Source organism: Doryrhamphus excisus, chromosome 9, assembly GCF_030265055.1.
Source record: "Doryrhamphus excisus isolate RoL2022-K1 chromosome 9, RoL_Dexc_1.0, whole genome shotgun sequence".
NCBI lineage: Eukaryota > Metazoa > Chordata > Actinopteri > Syngnathiformes > Syngnathidae > Doryrhamphus > Doryrhamphus excisus.
In genome coordinates this window covers 18,587,627-18,606,471 of record NC_080474.1, presented here as the reverse complement: position 1 = coordinate 18,606,471, position 18,845 = coordinate 18,587,627, and the positions used below count along the sequence as shown (strand labels likewise).

Below are 18,845 nucleotides of genomic sequence, written 5' to 3'. Positions count from 1 at the left end.
TCCAATGAAAGTTGTTTATTACATGACGCTACAGTATCAACTTCAACAAAGGTTCTCATTAAAAGCCTGCAGTCACATTGAATCCGATGCGTTTAAGTGATCATGAATATCTATTAGACATCTATAGCCAACTAGAAATAAAGCTAACGAGAAAAAAAAGGCCTGAATAACACGAGCGTCCTGTTAACGAACCAGTTGTGTCATTCCTGTGGACGCCTGTGGGGGGGGCGTGATCCCACAAGTTTTGTTGAAAGATGAGGAGGGCTTGAAAGGGAATGCATCTGCATGTGTGTGTGTGTGTGTGTGTGTGTGTGTGTGTGTGTGTGTGTGTGTGAGACCACACCTTCATCAAGGTGCATCTAACTGCTCCAGTAAAGTTCTTCTTCTTTTCTCCAGCTCTCCTTCACTCAGTTCACTACCTGACGTGTCCCAGCCACCCTGAAGGCAACACAAAAAAGATATATAAATAAATACACCCGACATGTTGTGCAGGCCGTCAGTCCAGTGTGCCCCGCCTCTCGCCAAAAGTAAGCCGGGATGGGCTCCAGCATATCCTAATGAGGAATGTGTGGATGTTGTGCATGCTGCTGCCACTAGGGGGCACAATATCCTCATGGAACAACAGCTGAAAGTAACTTACCTGTGTTTTGCTTTTTCTATGGCGATGCCACTAAGGAAGGGTGATGATAACCACAGAATATGGAAAATGTTTGCCAATATTGACAATACATTCATGTAAAAATTTGCTTATAGTTGTACTTATCTTCTTTTCACACACGAGTGACAGTTTGCATGTACACTGAATAAAGGTGGCGATAGTGTGAATAATTTAAAGCACTTCATGTATGATTCTCATTATTATGTAAGTCATTTAAACATATTATTGTACAGAAAATTCCTATTATGAATATTAGGTTGTGTTCAACTTACAAGGTTGCAGTGTATATTTTTATTTCTGATTATAAAAAAAATAAATACAACTGTACCTCCTCCGACTCCAAATTGTCCATAGGTATGAATGTGAGTGTGAATGGTTGTTTGTCTATATGTGCCCTGTGATTGGCTGGCGACCAGTCTAGGGTGTACCCCGCCTTACGCCCGAAGACAGCTGGGATAGGCTCCAGCACCCCCCGCGACCCTCGTGAGGAAAAGCGGTAGAAAATGAATGAATGAATGAATGTACCTCCTCCTTGGCTGCCTTGCGTTTCGGGGACTTTTGTTTGGAGTCAGAGTGAGACTTCCCTCTGGATTTGTCATTCTCTTTATCTTTGTCGGCGTCCTTGTCTCGCTTGCCGTCTCTTCCTTTCTTGTCGACCTCAGAGTCAGGTGACCCCTGCTGGTCACAAAGAGGCTCAGTACAGAGAGAGACGTTCCTGGTTCACGGTTCCTGGTGATAAGAGCGTCTACGTACAGACTTGTGTCGTCTCTTTTTGGCCTTCTTCTTGTGCTTCTTGGACTTCTTGTAGCTTCGCTCTGGCGTGGAAAAAACGGGACCGGTCGGTCAGCAGCCGCGACCACGACAGCGACAACATCCACGCAATCATCCTTGCACTCACCTGACTCACCACTAGAGGAGCGCTCCGATGGAGTTTTGGAGGCGGAGCGCTTCTTCTTCTTGTGGTATTCTTCCTCTTCGGACTCGGAGCCCTGTGACAAGAGGACACGGCGTTCAATCGAGGAGGACTGTCGGGAGCGTTGGCTGTGTAAGATTTATCTACTGACCGATCGAGAGCGTGATCGTTTCCTGTGGTGCTTCTTTGACTTCTTTGAGTGCTTCTTGGTCTTGGAGTGATGATGCTGGCACTCGTGCTGTCGTCAAAAAAAAAGAAATCATGTTAGGGATCAAGTTGGAGGTTTTGAAGGTTCTCTCATTGGAGTGAGACACACTGACCTCCAAGACATGCATGAAATCTTTGAATATCCGCTTCCTCTCGGACTCCAGCGTGATGTCTTCAAAGGCAGCTTCTTTCATGAATCGCTCCCTCACCTTCGACAGCAAACAGGAACACAAAAGGAACACATCGGTACCTCCCATGTATATAAAACACCCCCCACACTTCAGTAAAAAAAAGTCTATCTATGCAAGCTGTACACTGACTACTCTAAAGCATCATTTCTATAGTAGTCCCCTGAGAAGCTGTGCTGTAATTAATTAATCAGGTTTTTAACTAAGATTAACTTTTTAAAAATCTTTTTAGTCCTGTTTTATGCTCTTAGTCTTTAGCTTTTAACTCCAGTGTTTCCTCAGGGGGGGTCCTCCACACTGGGGGCTGTGTCGGGTCTGCTGAGGGGGTGCTGTCCTTGGGTCCCTTTGACCCGGCTGGCTGGGGGTTCCTCCCTTTGATGTGGGGGTCCGCCCGTCTGTTGGAATCGGGGGGCCCGGGTGCTGGCCCCCCGATGACACGGCCTGCGGCTCCTCCCAGTGTGGACAGCCCCAAAGGTGGCCATGTCTCCCTACAGTGTGTGTGTGTGTCTAGTATGGAGGGTGGGGCTTTCTTTGTAATTGTTTTTTCTTTTTAATTGTGGTAATTGTTTTTAATTCTGTAAAGCACTTTGTGTTGCATGTCCTTGCAGGAAAAGTGCTCTTACAAATAGTTGATTTGATTTGAATTAAAATGGCTGCTTAAATGTGTACGTTACGAGTATCCAAACGAGACAACATACCGCCTCCCATGAGTCCTCCGGCTCCAGCGAGGGCGTGGCCTGCTTCAGCATGGTCTTAAAGGCCGCCTCTTTCCGCTTCATCTTCCTTGCCTCCTCCTTCTCACGCTCTCGCTCCCTCGCTTCAGCCTTCTCCAGTAACTAGATACAGATTTGGATAAAATTAGTCCCATGCAGTCGTTTTGGATTAAAATTCAGACCACCACAGATACATTTGGTGTTTTTTTTTTTTTTGTAAGATTCGAGGCTCCCTGTTCAGCTTCACTCTTGGACACGTTACAATGTTTCTAGTCCGGCGAGTTCTTCACTTTTGGAGACTAACATGAAAAGATTGAAACACCTATCATCACTCTTCTGGTCCTGCTAAGTTAATAACTTTACCTTCTGTTATTAAATAAAACCCTAAGATTTAATTTCATTATAGCCAATTATGCAAATTAGACCATGATGCCCCCTCCAACTCAACGTAGTAAAGTTCTTACACTGTTGAAGGCCAACTTTATGTTCCCTGCATCAAGTGTCGTGGCTCGCTTGTCCGAGCTGATGATCGATCCAAAGTCATCAAAACTTGTGTTGATTTCAACCGGGAAGCTTTTGTCCTGAGTAACATGATGAACATAAGTAGAATGAATCAACACACAATAGCGATGAGCAGTCAAGACTTTGCCACCAGAAGTGCTGTGTCACCTTCAGAATGTCTTTAATAATCCTCTTCTCGTCATGGTAACGTGCTTTCAGGTCTTCCACGTAGAATTTGAAAAGGTCCAGAGGAGTGGAGCCTGCAACACAGCCCACATCAGGTGAGATTAAGTTAAAAGTACTATACCGGTGTGCAATACTTGCGTGTGTGTCCATGTGAGTCTAACCTGTCTGGCCCAGCATGTTGGCAAAGCGAATGTCAGCGCTCAGGGTCGGGTACATCTCCATCCAGGCAGACATGGAGTGAAGCTGGCCGTGGTCATGGAGCTCATCCAGAAATTTCTGTGCCAGATAAAACGTTATTTCACAGCGGCCACTATCCTACCGTGTGAGGACACCATTGTGTCCTATTTCTTTGCTGAGTGAAATGATAAAACCTAGCAATCACTGCAAGTAAATGTGTAATAACTATCATCAAAGAGCTGTGACAAATTTTACTCTCACCTGGAAGCATTCTCTGTTCTTGCGCTGTCTCCTCCTCTCCCTGAGGAGAGTCTTCTGTTTATCCTCCTCTTCCTCCTTCTCCAGGGCACGGATGTGCTCCTCAAAACAAATAAGCGCATCTTCTTTGTCCATATCTGTTGGAAGAAAACAGTCAATGTCGTTCAATATTTTTCAACCTCAAAAGATGAACCCTGATATTTCCAATGCACTCAGAATGCAGTCATAATAAAATGCACTTAGAACCTGGGTTTCAAACACGCGGCCCGCGGGCCAAATGTGGCCCGCAGGACACTAATTTGAGGCCCCCGCCTTGATATGAAAGTTTAATGTTAGTGCGGCCCGCGCAAGTTTGATATGGATGCTGTATGGTATCATGTACCCAGAAAAAATTATTACGTTTGATTAATGTTCATGTTAAAGGTTAAATAACTGTTAATAGTTATCCTCCCTATCCGTGTGGAAGTGGTAAGTTTTTGGCTATTTAAGTTTAAAGGAAATAACTTGGAGGCTACCGTTTAGGTTGCTAGCTCTCTAGTTTGCGAGTTAGCATGTGTCTCAAGACCCTGCAGTTGCGCAATATGTTGTAAATAAAAAGAGTATAAATGTGACTATAGTCGTGTTTTGTCATGTCTACAGGGCTCTAATAATGCTTTGTTCATTTTAATCTGAAAAAAATAATTTGTCTACCCACCAACTATATGTGGTTTCTTAAGTTTTTATTATTTGCCGTTTTATTATTATGATTTTATTTATTTATTTATTACTGATTGATTGATTTTCTTTATTCTTGATTTGTTTATTTATTTTTCATCTTATTTTGTGCAGACAAATAAAAAGTAAGATATTTGAGAACAGTGGAATGTTTTATCAGAGCTTTTATTGTAGAAAATCGGAACCAAAGCACTGAAAAAGTTTGTATATTTTTCTGTTTTTAATAAATGCGGCCCAGTCTCGCCTAGACCCTAGCTCCAGTGGCCCCCAAGTAAATTGAGTTTTAGACCCCTGCTCTAGGAGGTGTTTTTCTGAAACTCCTGATATCATTGTGAGAACACAGGACAGTAACAAAAAAAGGATTTGTACATACTCTGCAGCTCCTCATCCTCGGCAAAGGTGGGATTATCCAGCAGGTACTGCTGAGCTTCTGACCAGGTGGTACGGTAGGTGACGTTGGCCATGTTGTCCAGAATATTTTTCAGAGCTTCCCAGTTCCTCTTCCTCAGTTGTTTGGCTTGCTCCTGGAGGAAAAAAAAAAAGGCTGTCAGACTTTAACAGCACTCATCTCTTCTTGACAAGACAGCATCGCATCTAAAATGATGGAGGCCTGACCTTCTCTTTCTTAGCCAGGTAGAACAAGACATCTTCATAAATCTCCTGTCTGTCTCTTTCAGGAACACAGCTCCACACCTCTTGGTCACTGAACATCTGCTCGGCTTTCCTGCAAACCCACACGGTCAGTATGGATATAGTTTTGCCAATTCAACATTCCATTAGTTGTAACATGGAAGACAATTATGAAACATCACCAGATACATTTCTGTTCCAGTATATTTAATAAATACAAAATGTCTTCACCTGACGTCTCTGCTACACTTCAGTGTGCTGGTTGCCACCAGGCAAGGCAACTAAGGGCTGACTTTATTTCTTATTTCAGCCACTTCCATGCCAAGAACCAGATCACATTTTTGTTAAATATAAATTTTGGAGGCTTAATATGTGAGTATCGGTAATGATGTGATGAGCGCTTCCACTACCTAACAATGGCGTTCATAAGCCACTGGTCACCAGTTATCAACATAATCTGCATACCAATTTAGCTTGAAAAAAAAAATGTCAACATACTTGTATCTAGTAGTAGATGTCATCTTCTCATGATTTTCCAGAAAGCGCTGAAATGTTTCTTTGGATTCCTTGTACTTAATTCTGGCCTCTTCTTTTTCCTCTTTCTCCGTTTGGACCTTATAGGCATTAAACGCCTGCTTCTTCTCACTCAACTTGGGGAGAGCACTTTGGAGAGGGGAAAAAAAGTGAGGTTATGAGAATGGTATAGACCTCCTTTAAAAAAAAAAAAAAAGAGGAAGTGGAAGAAACCATTTGGTACCTGTAGCGAGGGTCGTTAATTATCAGTTTCATAGCCTGTTCCCATGAAGAGTTGGAAGAAACACCCTGAAACAATAAGAGTTGAACATAATGAAGTCACATAAAATAATTGCTAAAAATTGCAACCGATCATAAAACATAAATAAAAAGGAAAATTATTATACTACCAGTTACTTGCTGGTTGAAAGGTTGTATGTGACACCTCGACATTTCCATGACTAATAGGTGTAGGGTCAAAAGGTGTGGAGCAGCCATCATTCAGAAGATTCATGCAAGTGGCCTCTTTGCTGTTTTGTCTCTCCCAGGGAGGACCTCGAGCTACGTGCTGCTATCTTCTCAGTTGTCACAGTTATTCTTACTCACTGAAGCATATTACAAATTCTTGGCACTTTAATCTCAGCTAGGTGTGTGTGTGTGTGTGTTTGAACTAAATAAAAGCCAATAATTAAGACTCGGTCATTAAGATCGTACAGAAAACAAAACAATCCCAAAGGAGAGCAGCACAATTAAAAAGAGCCTTATTATAGCAGCAACCCCGTTTGCAGGGTGTTCAGCCGCCCATTGCCACAGCTACAGGAGGTGATGATCAGCATCTCAGCTGCAACCTCCCGGCGGCTCAAGGGATTGGATCTCCATGGAGCTGCAGTAGATGTACTGATTAACACATCAGGCAACCTCAATGCTTCCTGTACAGGGAGGACCACTGGGATTTGCGTGACATCAGTGACAGCGTGAGATTCTGGCGCACAGCAATGTTCCTTGCATATCACAACATAAATGATTAACTGGTCTTTAACAATTGTCTTGACTGTGTGAAACTGATTGTTTAATTGCTTCTTGATGCAAAATTAAGTGCACTACACTTTGCTTCAACCGGCAGACACGAAGGGGAAGTGGCATTTTCGAAGTAAAAACTTTCAAAATAAGTCTCCACAAAAGGTAGCCTCAAATCAATCTGCAATGGTTAAAACTAATTAGTGGCGAGCCACCACAAATATATTAACTTGAGGGCAACACTGACAGTACAACAAACATGGAAAAATGGGTGCAGATTATTCAGACAGGGTTTGTCCTCTGTCGTTAAAATTGTCTACAAATACTAATTAATTAACAACCATTTTCCTTATAGATGATCAAGGGCGTTTGGTCAAATGACCATTGTTACTTTTAACCATCTGTTCAATGACTTTGTTATTTGGACTCAAATTAAAGTGCTTTCTCAATGCTTTGTCTAATTTATAAAAGACAAAAGCCATTTAGCATTACGGCACTGAAATTGCAGAGGAAAAACAAAATTCTGTCAGGAAGACTGTTGGGACTGCGTGAATGAAGCCTGGCAGTAATCCAGTGCGTCATTGTTATGTGACCAACTGATGTGGCAGCAAAAAGCATGCTATGTCCAGACAGGCATGTTGACATAAATAGGACCATAGTGTTTTGCTTGTGTCTTTCTGAGTGACAGCCATGTCCACATTACCTTCTCCTTGAGCAGCTCCTTGAAAGCCTGCTTGGCTTCCTCCTTCGTGTTCCATTTGTAAGCCTTCTTTTGGATTTCGGGACGTTCTTCTTTTGTGACTTCAACACTGGAGGGGTGACATGCGTCATATTCAGACAAGGACAAAAATAGACTTCCCTCTACACGTGTGGATCAGTTTAAGGTGATAAGTGTACTCTACCTGGCCGGGGCCTCAGTAGGTACGGTGTTCTCTGAAGAAGCCACAGGTGTGTCTGTGGACTTGACCTCAGCTGTGTGATGCACGATGGCCTGGGACGCGTGCTCCTCTGGGACGGCTTCAGCTGGCTCTGCTTCCACGGCAGGCACTGCAGAGGTTGTGTTGTCCGCTTGCAGTACAGGATCCGCTGTGACAACAGGAGCGGCTGCTACCACCGCGGCGGCTTCTGTTGTTCTACAGTCACATGAGAAGAATTTACAGCCACAAGATCAAACTCGTAAATATTATGAATCATCAAAAAAGGTTTCTGATTTGTACAGGAAGAAATCACGTCTCCTTTCGGTTGTATTTGATGTTCACAAAGCATATATATATATATATAAATAAATAACCAAAGCAACACATGCTAACGGAAGTAAACAGGAAGCGCTTACCCATTCTCCTCAGCTTTGATCATGGCTAAAATAGACAAAAGGAGAAGGCTGTTAGGGTTTTCATTTCAAAGCACAGTCGAGATAAGAGAGAAGCACTGAGTTAATATAGTAATGGAGCTACCACGTTTCAATGCTTGGGCCAATATGAGGACCAAAGATGCCAATATTTAATTGCAACCAATCAATTATTACAGTTCTTTACCTTCCAGATCCTCCAGCTCTTTGGGTTTGGTCCATCTGGACTCCTTGGTTTGAGAGTTGTAGTAGTAAGGCTTCCCTGTGTCTGACTTGTACTCTTTCCAAGGACATTTAGATAGCATTTGCTAAAGCGAAGCAAAGCACAAGAATATTCAATATATTTATATAAACTCTGGTGTTGACATCTATCAGGTAAAAGTACTTCTGCAGGAGATTTGAGATCATCTGGCTTTTCCCATGTGGACTGCTTGGTCTCCGTGTTGTAATAATAGGTTTTCCCATCCAGTGATTTGTGTTCCGTCCAAAGGGATTTCTAAAAGAAACAAAAAGGGAAATATATACATACATATTTTTAAGTTGATAACTGTGCAAGCAACTATTTGCAATATAACTGTATATTAAGATATTTCATAATGCCTTTAAAAAAAATACCCCATAAATGTGTTATTTGCTGATTTACACAAATCAAAATTTAAAGTACATAAACCCAAGTATATTAATATTTGACTGTTTATTTTACTATTTAAGACAATTTTAAAACTTTGTGGCATTTCCTATATTTCAAAACTACTATTAGTTGTTTGAATATTGTTCCGCCTGCAAGTTGGTGAGGATTTTTTTCTCTTTGGCAGGAGCCAATAACAAGCTATAGGTGAGCTCACGAAAAGCTTGTCAACCCACTGGAATTCGCAGGCCATTACACAATATAACAATATTTTAACTTCTACCCATAATACATTACTCCCGGCAGAGCAGTTCATTGGTTAACGGCTGCCAGTACACAGTATAAAAATATAGTGAATTTGACTGGCTTGTATAGCTAGCTCTAGCCCCTCAGCACTACTGTTTGTATGCATGATTTGTGTTTTTTTTAAGCTGGTTTTACGATTACCTCACCTGCCTCCCCGGACTCTGCATCACTAATGCACTAGCAAGCACCTTGAAAAAAAGAGACTGATCCATTTTTTTTGTAGGGACCCTGAGCTATTGAAATTCTGGTAAATACTGTTGTTGGGTGCTTTCAGAGCCATAATCTTTAATATGTGTGAGAAAGTGTTACGCTGGTATGGAGCAAGAGCATTACTTTGCTTCTTTGTGTACAAACCTTTTTTGGCTGTTCTTCCTGTGGGGATCCATTTGTAGCACTCTATAAAAATCAAGTAAAACATCAAAGTAAGCAACTATTGGGCTGACAGCAGGTAAAATAATGGACTAACTAAAGTTAAACTTACAGTCGTTCCAGGTGCAGCTGTTTAAAATAAAAACAAAAGTCAGATGTCATATCTAATGAAAACAAAATGTGCAAGATGACTGATGAAGCGAGTTAAGGCTTACCTGGGGCGTCAACGCCAGGCTATTGAAGAAACAAAAAGAAACAAAGTGAACATCAGCAGCTCTTTCTCTGAAGGATGAATGAATGTTGCAATCGTCCAAGACATTATTCTATCAACATGCTGGGTGACAAACCGTCCCTAATTACTGCACAATGGCATAATATAATTGTGTTGATTAATTGGATGCTGTCGGCTTTCTCACGCTGCTCCACAAATGTCAGAATTGTTATCTGCATTACTTTACAATTGATAAACTAAGAACACAAACAATGACTCATTTGATTGAGAGCGCAAGATACAGACGACTATACGGGATGTGTTTAATAACAGGTGTTGACTGTCATTCCAGTCAGAAAACAGACGCACAGAAGAAAACACAAGAGCACAGAAGTGTTATTTCTTAATTTGGTGTTTCACAGTTTGTGGTATAGGTTTAAAATTGGAGTATGAGACAACGCGCTAATGAAGCAGAGGAGAGAAGAGTTACCGGTCCCGTTGGTTGAACAGTCGCAGCTGGCAGGCGCGGAGGCAGCAACATCCCTCCCATCATTGGTGGCAGCAAACCCGGCATCTATTAAAAGAAACATTGTGAAATATTCATCTTCCATTTCCATACTGCTGACTGCGAGTACAAGGTCTTGAGACAGGGCGCTGGCATCCATTGCCTGAACGCTGTTTGCAGGGGTGGGGGTGGGTGAGAGTGGGAGTGCGTGTGCAGTGCTTATTTAGTGGTGTGATGACACAGCCTGCAATCTGTGAAACAGTAACAGTCACTTATGTCCCTGCAGCTTCCTTTTCAAACTTGTGCAGCTGACACCTTCATCACACGTGGCCACATATCGCATATGCTTGCAAAATGTGACAAACTTTTCACCAGAAGAATTACAAGCCTCACGCCAAAACAAAACCAGCAGAACCTCTAGAGTGTAATGCCCCTGAGGTCAGACAATTTGCAGTTTCTGAACAAATATGCCTCCATAGCAGAGCGGTTGGAACTGCCGTCTTGTATGACGTCTGTGAACCTCTCGGCTGAAAGTTTGGAATTAAATATAAACACAATAGCGAAATTGACTAATAAAAACATAACTGACTGTTAAAACGCAGAACCTTGCTCAAAGTGACATAATGTGAATGAAATGTCATGACGAGAAGGAACGCATTTCCCCAGCGAATCGCTCAATTGTGGTGGAATCACATCCCAAACACGAACCCGCCCTGTCCTGATCAAAACGGTGGCCTAAAACACCAGCAAAAGTTGGCAAAAAAACCTTGGAACCTCCATGGACGCTAGTGGAGTTAGCCTAACAGAGCATACTGGTGTAGCTGCATGTGTGCGACTCAGGCTGGAGTGTTTACATTGTGTCGTGTTTTACAATGTCGGCTGACAGTGTGCAGATTCTCAGTGGGGGGGAAAAAAAAGACACGTCTGTTCATGTTTCACATAAAGATTGTGAATGATGGGCAAAATTCACCAAAAAGTACAGTTCCCCTTTAATCTTCAAGCTATTCAAACTGATGACCATCCTCTGCTCCCAAGGGGTAAGGCAGAACATTAAAATAGACATGAGGTGAGGCGTCTCGGGCTGTGGAACACATCAAAACACTGGTCCTGGCTAGATGTGCAAATTAAAATCTAGACGACAACATCACACATGATCTAAGATGAAAGTGTGCTTTAATCTACACAAGTCTGGACTTTGGCTTTAAGTCACTTGGCTGTTCTGGAAAATAATGTCACACATACTGTTGTACCGCAACTGAGGAAGAGGTGTGACTGTGAAGGAACTATTGTATTCAGCAAGAACATGGACGGCTTTGATTTTCAGCTCTAAAACACTAGAAAAACACTTAAAAAAGAAATATTATAGTGACACACTAAAGCATTTTAGTTAACTTTGCATGTAAACAAAGAAGGCTTAAGATTATCTTCATTAACATCTTGTTTTTTTTTCTTTACTGTGGGCATTACTATATTGTTTAGATGCATATGTTCAATTCTTCAAGGCATCTCATTGTCTTACAGAATTGATTGTGCATTGTTTTGTTTATGGTCACATTAGGAAGACATACATTTAACTTCAAATACCCAGCAGCCATCTGACATCAGAAATCAATTAGTGTAAACAATGCAAATAAACAATGTAAACAATGCAAATAAAATGATCTCTAAGGGAGAGCACAGCCATCTTACAATAGGAACTTATTTCAGCAGCTTGTACCCGCGATCTTGTCCTTGTCTTTTTTTCACTACCCAAAGCTCATGACCATAGGTGAGGGGAGGAACACAGATTGACCGATTGACCGTCGTCACCACAACGCTGCACCAATCCGCCTGTCGATCTGGCGTTCCAGCCGAGGGAATGTTTTGAAAGTCAACCAGCAACATAAAAGACTGACCTGTCCCATCGGTGCTGCTGCCATAGGTGGCATGATTCCAGGGGGCATAATCCCGGGGGGCATTGGGGTCATACTGGGAGGTCTTTGTCCCAGGGGAGGCATTCCCATTGGAGGGAAATGAGGTGGTATTCCTGGTGGTCCCATCTAGACAGGATGCATAAGTGGAAGAGAATAAAAACGTTGCACAATGGCCAAAACCTTGTATTAACCACATTTAGTGCAACCCTGTGCTCTCACTCCTATAGAACGGAAAGCTACAGTTTTAGCATCAATGTCAGGCACTTACAAACGGGTGAGGCATCCCTGAGGCTGGCACACCTGGATAAGGTGCAGCTTGACTCGGGCCATTATTAGCCTCCGATGAAGACTGCCATGAATGGGGAAACACTACAAATTAGTGAACTCATAAGAGTCTGCAGTGTTAAATATTTATTCCATCCACAGTAGCTCACAAAAGTGAGATTATTCCAATATATCTTCAAGGGAAAATACCATAGAAATGAAGCTTAGATATACTTTAGCATAGTCAGTGTACAGCTTGTAGGGCCCATGATTTCAACGTTAAAGGAATTGCTGAATTGGCCAATGAAAATAGAATCTACCAAGGGATGTCTCAATGTGATCTTCAGGATCAGGATCAGCTGCTGTATTTTGAAAATTAGATAATATTGGCTTCTGCCATGAGATCGGGCCGATCCGATTGCCGTATCACGTTCATAACACTGAACACTCCCAATATCTCACAAAGGTTAGTTGCAAAAGCCAAACAATATTGTTGGTCACACTTTGTAATAAAAGCAAATTCAGTAATACTTTGATTGCATTATTTTTTTAAGCTTTGAAGAGCTAATTTTATAACCATATTAAATTCCACAAATTAATGTTTGTAAATCATTGATTAAGGAAAAGGATACAATGCTCAAAGCTAGGAAAGGGACAGATTTACTGTGCTCTGAAAATATCTAAAAAAAAAAAAAAAACGTAGCCATTATTGTCTAAATTGCTGTTTGAAAAAGTATGTGTTGTAGTTCATATTTCTCCAATGAACCTGAGCTTACCCAGTACCGGCAGCACTCACGCAGCCCCAAACCATTATGGTCATTGGTCAAAACCCATTTGTGTTGCCAGCTATTCAGACAGTTATGGCTGTTATGTTGACCGACTGTGAGTGGATAGTTCATCTATACTGCCATATCAACTGTACACTGACTACTCTAAAGTATACCTTCAAGTTTCATTTAAATAGTATTGCCTCCTGAGAAGAAAAATGCATTCCCTACATATATAAAGGGTTTACTCACTTTTGTAATACGCTGTATAAAGCCCCCAGTTCGTCGTTACAAAAGTGGGAAACGTACACCACAATTTCAATCTAGTTGTTGCAAAAAATGTGTAATAACAGCCTGGAAACCATGACCTGTTCAGTAAACACTGCGCTATGTAATAAAGGCGACGAATTCAGACCTAGTCTAATTTCTGGAAACGTTGGACGCTAAAACAATAAAACATTCGCTTCCCAACCTGTCCACGTCACTTTTAACACATAGCTAACATATTGATAGCATTTTATAGTGGTTAAATTGACGCTTGGTATAAACAGGATGTAATTCCATTCGGAATGAGATAAAACTTTAGTGCACTGTCCAGGAAATAGCCAAGCCTTTTTCCAATGTGTGTGCGGCAACTTTAGCATGATGCTACTACGAGATGCTAATCGGCACTTTCAGGAATGTGGAACATTAATTTGGGCATAATGGCGACAAATACATACTACGTAGATAGATAATAAATACAGTCAAACAAACACGCGACCCTATTTTGTTCTTATTATGCTGTAAGAACCAAGTTCTTTAGAATGGCAATAACTCACCATGATGGTCAGAGTGGAGCCGCGAGACTCTAGCGCACATCGCAACAACGAGCAACGTGATTGGCTGAACCAGCGTCGAATTCAAAAAAGGTCAAAGGTAAATATTCTGTAGCGTCATACTGCGTCACTGATGTGCAAATATGCGCAACGAAATGCTGAATTAAGAAATAAGGCTCCTCCGTGGATTACATGGTATTATTTTACTTACTGAGAAAATTAATTTATACTCCTCCTCCCACCATATATATTTTAAACATTTATTCATATATGAGGGTGACGATTTTTATTTTCAATTTCTGTTTTGAAACCTAAAGTCAGTCATAGTCATAATAGCTGTCATGGATAAACACCTGACAGGATGTGCATTAATAAAAAATACAGTAAAACTTGAACCATCTACACGAAGAATAAGCTCAGTGAAAAATGTCTGCCACACAATCAGTCCTTTTTTTTTCCTGGTGTTGTATTCCTGGTGAGTCACTGGTGTTCAGACACAGCAAAATTACCTTGGTGTATTGGGGATGATTTGGAGAACTGGCAGTGATTTTCCAATTACTGGCGTCTGTGAAGCAGCACTCTTGGCTGTATATGAAGAAGATGATTTCCTATGATGGAGAAAATTAGAAATTAGAAAGTGGACAGTTTGAACACTTTTACAAGAAGTACAATATGTGTCTTATTTGTCTTTGTCTCCAAAAAATGAACAGTAAATTCTGTTCACGGAATTGTAAATGTGCATTAGGTGCAGAGGGAGTGTATAGTTTAAAGATGAAAAATTAAAGATGAAAAAACTGATCTTTGGATCTACTTTCTAATTATATCACAGAACATGCAGCCAAATTATTCTACCTACAGTGTGTTGAACTGTACTATTTTTCTTCAAATTATATTGATTTTCATCGTTATAAAACATAAAAAATGAATGACTGCATAATAAATGCATAATGTTTATGTCTTAGTGTTCTATTTATGTTTCCTAACACACTTTCCCCGTGTTTGATTGCTGTGTGTGTTGGGGGGGTGATTGATCCACAATATATTAGCCTATCAATGTTGGCCTGCAGTCGTTTTTTTTGCCCATTGAGTTCGGCTCGGAGGCCAGCGTGTGGCTGACCTGCCTTGCGGGCACTCTTCTCTCATCTAACAATTGGCTTCCTGTCAAGCACGCTCACCGTAACTATCAACAACACACAGGATCACATTATTGCAATGGGCTATTCATTTGGCTTTCGAAAAGGGAACTATATATGCAACAGTTTGATCACATGAAACATTCCTTTCATAAAAACTCAGTCTCGCCGTCCTGTATTTGATGTCAATGTGTCCAAAATTTGTTATTTATTTGAGCCTCTACAATAGTAAAGTATGCTGTCCTCCATGTTGTCTCCAGTGTTGTCGGAGAAGATGAATTAGCTCTACTCTTTCATTGCTTCAGGGTAGCACGTTTGTTTAAAAAACATTATGTCCTCTGCTTGATTATTGGCTGGCGCGATCAATAATGATTTGGTCAATTACATTCACATGCTGTCTGGTTCTTTTGTGATTAGGAATTACTTCAAATAAATACCTTATGTTGTTTACATGTAATAAGACAACGCAGTACACACCAGTACAGACAACACCATTCAAGTTGAAATCACATGTGAAGTCAGCAAATCTCATGAGAATTCAGCCAATGGTATGGAATGAATATTTGTGTTTTGCTTTTTCTTTTCCTTTTTTGTAACACCACCATGTCATCACGTTGGGTGCAACGTTATTTGAATAGTACGTCATTCACATGGCATTATTATATAATAAAAATTGTTTGGAAATTCAAACAAATATTCATTCATTTTCTACCGCTTTTCCTCACGAGGGTTGCGGGGGTGCTGGAGCCTATCCCAGCTGTCTTCGGGCGTGAGGCGGGGTACACCCTGGACTGGTGGCCAGCCAATCACAGGGCACATATAGACAAACAACCATTCACACTCACATTCATACCTATGGATAATTTGGAGTCGCCAATTAACCTAGCATGTTTTTGGAATGTGGGAGGAAGCCCGGAGTACCCGGAGAAAACCCACGCATGCACGGGGAGAACATGTAAACTCCACACAGGGTGGAATTGAACCTTGGTCTCCTAGCTGTGAGGTCTGCGCGCTAACCACTCGACCGCCGTGCCACCCCCACACAGAAAACAAATAGTGCTCAATGTTTCTCAGTCTGTTATTCACTCTGTACTGTAATAGGAGAAGATGGCTGCACTAAAATAGGGTCGGGGGGTCACAGTAAGAGTCTAGAGTTGAGAACCAAAAACATATTCTTATTTTCTCTGTTACTTTTGTAGAAAATCCACCCTCTTGGTACTGAAATTGTACCAAACAACAACCTAGTAACACTCTTTGTACAGCACTTCAAATATGTCTCGTATTAAAACCACTCAAATCTATGCATTATGTCACTACGTGTGAAAGATTTAGTACTTCATTAAAACATGAGCTCCTCATATAGCTATATGATCACATAATATAGTCATCAACTTATGGGCCGCAAATGCACAGATGAATAATTCAGCTCTGTGTGCATCTCTTCACCAGCTTATCTCCTCCAAGACTAAGTGAGCTATGGTGTAATCTCTGTCTTTTAAACTGCAACTCTGGGTAGATTACTTTGAAACATAGCTTGCTTTCAAGACTATTTCATTTAAACCCATCTGATTTAAGTCCTATCTTCAAGGAACGGCATAAGTTCTTTCCTTTCTAAAGGAATTAAAAAAAAAACACTTAGAATAGACCCCCCACTGCTGCTGTTATTATAATTCTTCCTGTCTTATTATGTGACTTAACATTACACCATTCATTTGATTGGATGTAATATCTGGCCTGTCAATCACACACAAGAGTGTGGCTCCACTGAGATAATAGCGCTTGTCGCGGAATCAAGTTATCCTGGAGATTAACAATCAAAATGAGACGATCCCGAAACGGAAGCATCTGCGAGCGTGATGGAGCGAGCGTCTGTGAAACCGAGCGTACTTGTTTTGAAAGGATCAAAACCAGGTGTGGAATGGGACACACGCTCCCACGGGAGATAGTGTGAGCACTGTGCTGTGAAATGACTCAGCAGTGGCGACTTCACGACAACTTGGTGGCCAAAAAAAAATAAAAGAAAGAAATATATATATATATATATATAAAGCACCTCCAAAGGGAACCATTTAACATCTGTTACGCAAGAGGACCCTAGAATGCCTCAAACATCTGGCAATTGCAATTAGACACGCAAGATTGACTCCTACGGCCACTAGAGAGCACAACAGTTTGTATTAAGTTTTGTTGCAGCCTTATTGTATCCTACGGGAGATACATTGTCACAGTTTTATTCATACCGTGTCCAAATTTGGCGTGTTTATAAAAGTATTTGAGAGCTCAACATTGGCCAATAATTGTCTCTCTTTATTCACTAGGATTTAATTACCATATTGTTTTCTCCTTGATTCATGATGTCATCCATCCATTCACTGTATTTTCCAGACTATAAATCACACTTTTTTTTATAGGTTGGCTGTTCCTGCGACTTATACTCCAGAGCGACTTATAAATGAAAAAAGTGGACACATTTTCTGTTCATGTTTAGAACTTTTTGTTCGAACTTGCCTTCTGTTTGTCGAGTCGTTTGTAAAATAAATTACCCGCAAAAATGCGACTTATACTCCAGTGCGACTTATGTTTTTTTCTACCTAATTTTTGGTCGGCATTTTTGGCCTTGAGCGACTTATAGTCCAGAAAATACGGTATTTTCTATACAGTTCAAAATTAAGGCAAAGCTTGAGCCTATGCTAGTTGATTTTGGTGAAAGACAGACTACACCAGGGCTGCGCGGTGCACCAGCGGTTAGTGTGCAGACCTCACAGCTAGGAGACCTGAGTTCAATGCAGTTTGCATGTTCTCACCGTGCATGCGTGGGTTTTCTCCGGGTACTCCGGTTTCCTACCCACATTCCAAAAACATGCTAGGTTAATTAGCGACTCCAAATTGTCCATAGGTATGAATGTGAGTGTGAATGGTTGTTTGTCTATATGTGCCCTGTGATTGGCTGGCCACCAGTCCAGGGTGTACCATGCCTCCAGCACCCCCCGCGACCGTCGTGAGGATAAGAGTTGCACAGTGGCGAGTGGTTAGCGCTTGCGGTACTCTGGTTTTCTACCATATTCCAAAAACATGCATGTTTTAATTGGCGACACCAAATTGTATGAATGTGAGTGTGAATGGTTGTTTGAATGGTGAATGGTTGTTTGTTTTACAAATTTCCCCACTGAGGGACGAATAAAGGCATATCTTAGGCATATCTTGTCTATATGTGCCCTGTGATTGGTTGGCGACCAGTCCGGGGTGTGCCCAAAGACAGCTGGGATAGGCTCCAGCATGCCCTGCAACCCATGTGAGGATAAGCGGTATAGAAAATGAATGGATGGATAACTGCAAAGTCTCTACTAAACCAGTAAAAAAAAACATTGCCATTAACGGATGTGGCAGTAGGCAACCTCATGATGAGCTTGCAACATACGTAGCATCTCAACTTCCCAATTGCTGGCGTGAGGCTGCCAAGTAGCGCACTCCAAATTCCTTGTAGATATCATTCATCAACAGTCAATTCCACATGCTGCTCTGTAATTAACACTTGTCTCGGGAACCCATTCCATCTGCTTCATTTCAGTTAGATAAGTTTGTGAATATTTTATTTACTTTTCATTATTGTGTGTTATAAATCTTTTTTTTTATTTTTTTATTTCCAGGTCCCTCAGCTCATTTTCTGGTAGCCATTCATCATGATTCCAATTTGGAAGCTTCCACAAGACTCCCAAAGAGTCCGTGAGTGTCATTGTGCCCCCAAATGTGGTGACTGAGGCAGCATTAAGATATTCACTTCACTCCATGCACCTGCTCCCAGGCTTTAATGAGCAAGTGATGTGCATACGCATGACCCAAATGGCAAAACTTTGATAGGGAGGCTTGAGCCAAGTCACAAAATAATAACCTGTCGTCTGAAGACTGGG

The 18,845-nt window shown here is 41.4% G+C and overlaps 1 protein-coding gene across 4 annotated transcripts; it reads right to left on the bottom strand.

The window, feature by feature from the left end:
* On the bottom strand, nucleotides 1–13,885 carry prpf40a (PRP40 pre-mRNA processing factor 40 homolog A). 4 transcript variants are annotated; one of them, XM_058082756.1, is made up of 27 exons: nucleotides 13,808–13,885; nucleotides 12,224–12,304; nucleotides 11,938–12,081; nucleotides 10,028–10,111; nucleotides 9,542–9,560; nucleotides 9,439–9,455; nucleotides 9,312–9,353; nucleotides 8,409–8,519; nucleotides 8,211–8,331; nucleotides 8,009–8,033; nucleotides 7,578–7,808; nucleotides 7,379–7,484; nucleotides 5,903–5,967; nucleotides 5,644–5,808; nucleotides 5,131–5,239; nucleotides 4,889–5,039; nucleotides 3,805–3,938; nucleotides 3,528–3,642; nucleotides 3,349–3,440; nucleotides 3,144–3,260; nucleotides 2,665–2,802; nucleotides 1,892–1,987; nucleotides 1,723–1,809; nucleotides 1,557–1,647; nucleotides 1,412–1,473; nucleotides 1,184–1,336; nucleotides 1–438 (listed from the first exon to the last, which is right to left on the bottom strand). In XM_058082756.1, the coding sequence occupies exons 1-27, from the start codon at nucleotides 13,808–13,810 to the stop codon at nucleotides 349–351; spliced, it is 2,649 nt and encodes an 882-aa protein (XP_057938739.1). In that variant the 5' UTR covers nucleotides 13,811–13,885; the 3' UTR covers nucleotides 1–348. The 4 variants fall into 4 exon arrangements, with proteins under 4 accessions (XP_057938739.1, XP_057938741.1, XP_057938742.1 ...); XM_058082758.1 differs by having other exon boundaries at nucleotides 1,566–1,647; XM_058082759.1 differs by having other exon boundaries at nucleotides 1,184–1,333; nucleotides 1,566–1,647.
* Nucleotides 13,886–18,845: the final 4,960 nt, after the last annotated feature.

Excerpts from the sequence above, each read along its gene's own strand:
- prpf40a (XM_058082756.1), bottom strand. Across the intron at positions 3,441-3,527 it reads CAACATGCTGGGCCAGACAG|GCTCCACTCCTCTGGACCTT; the intron begins GTTAGACTCACA and ends GCTGTGTTGCAG. Across the intron at positions 1,648-1,722 it reads AACGATCACGCTCTCGATCG|GGCTCCGAGTCCGAAGAGGA; the intron begins GTCAGTAGATAA and ends CTCTTGTCACAG.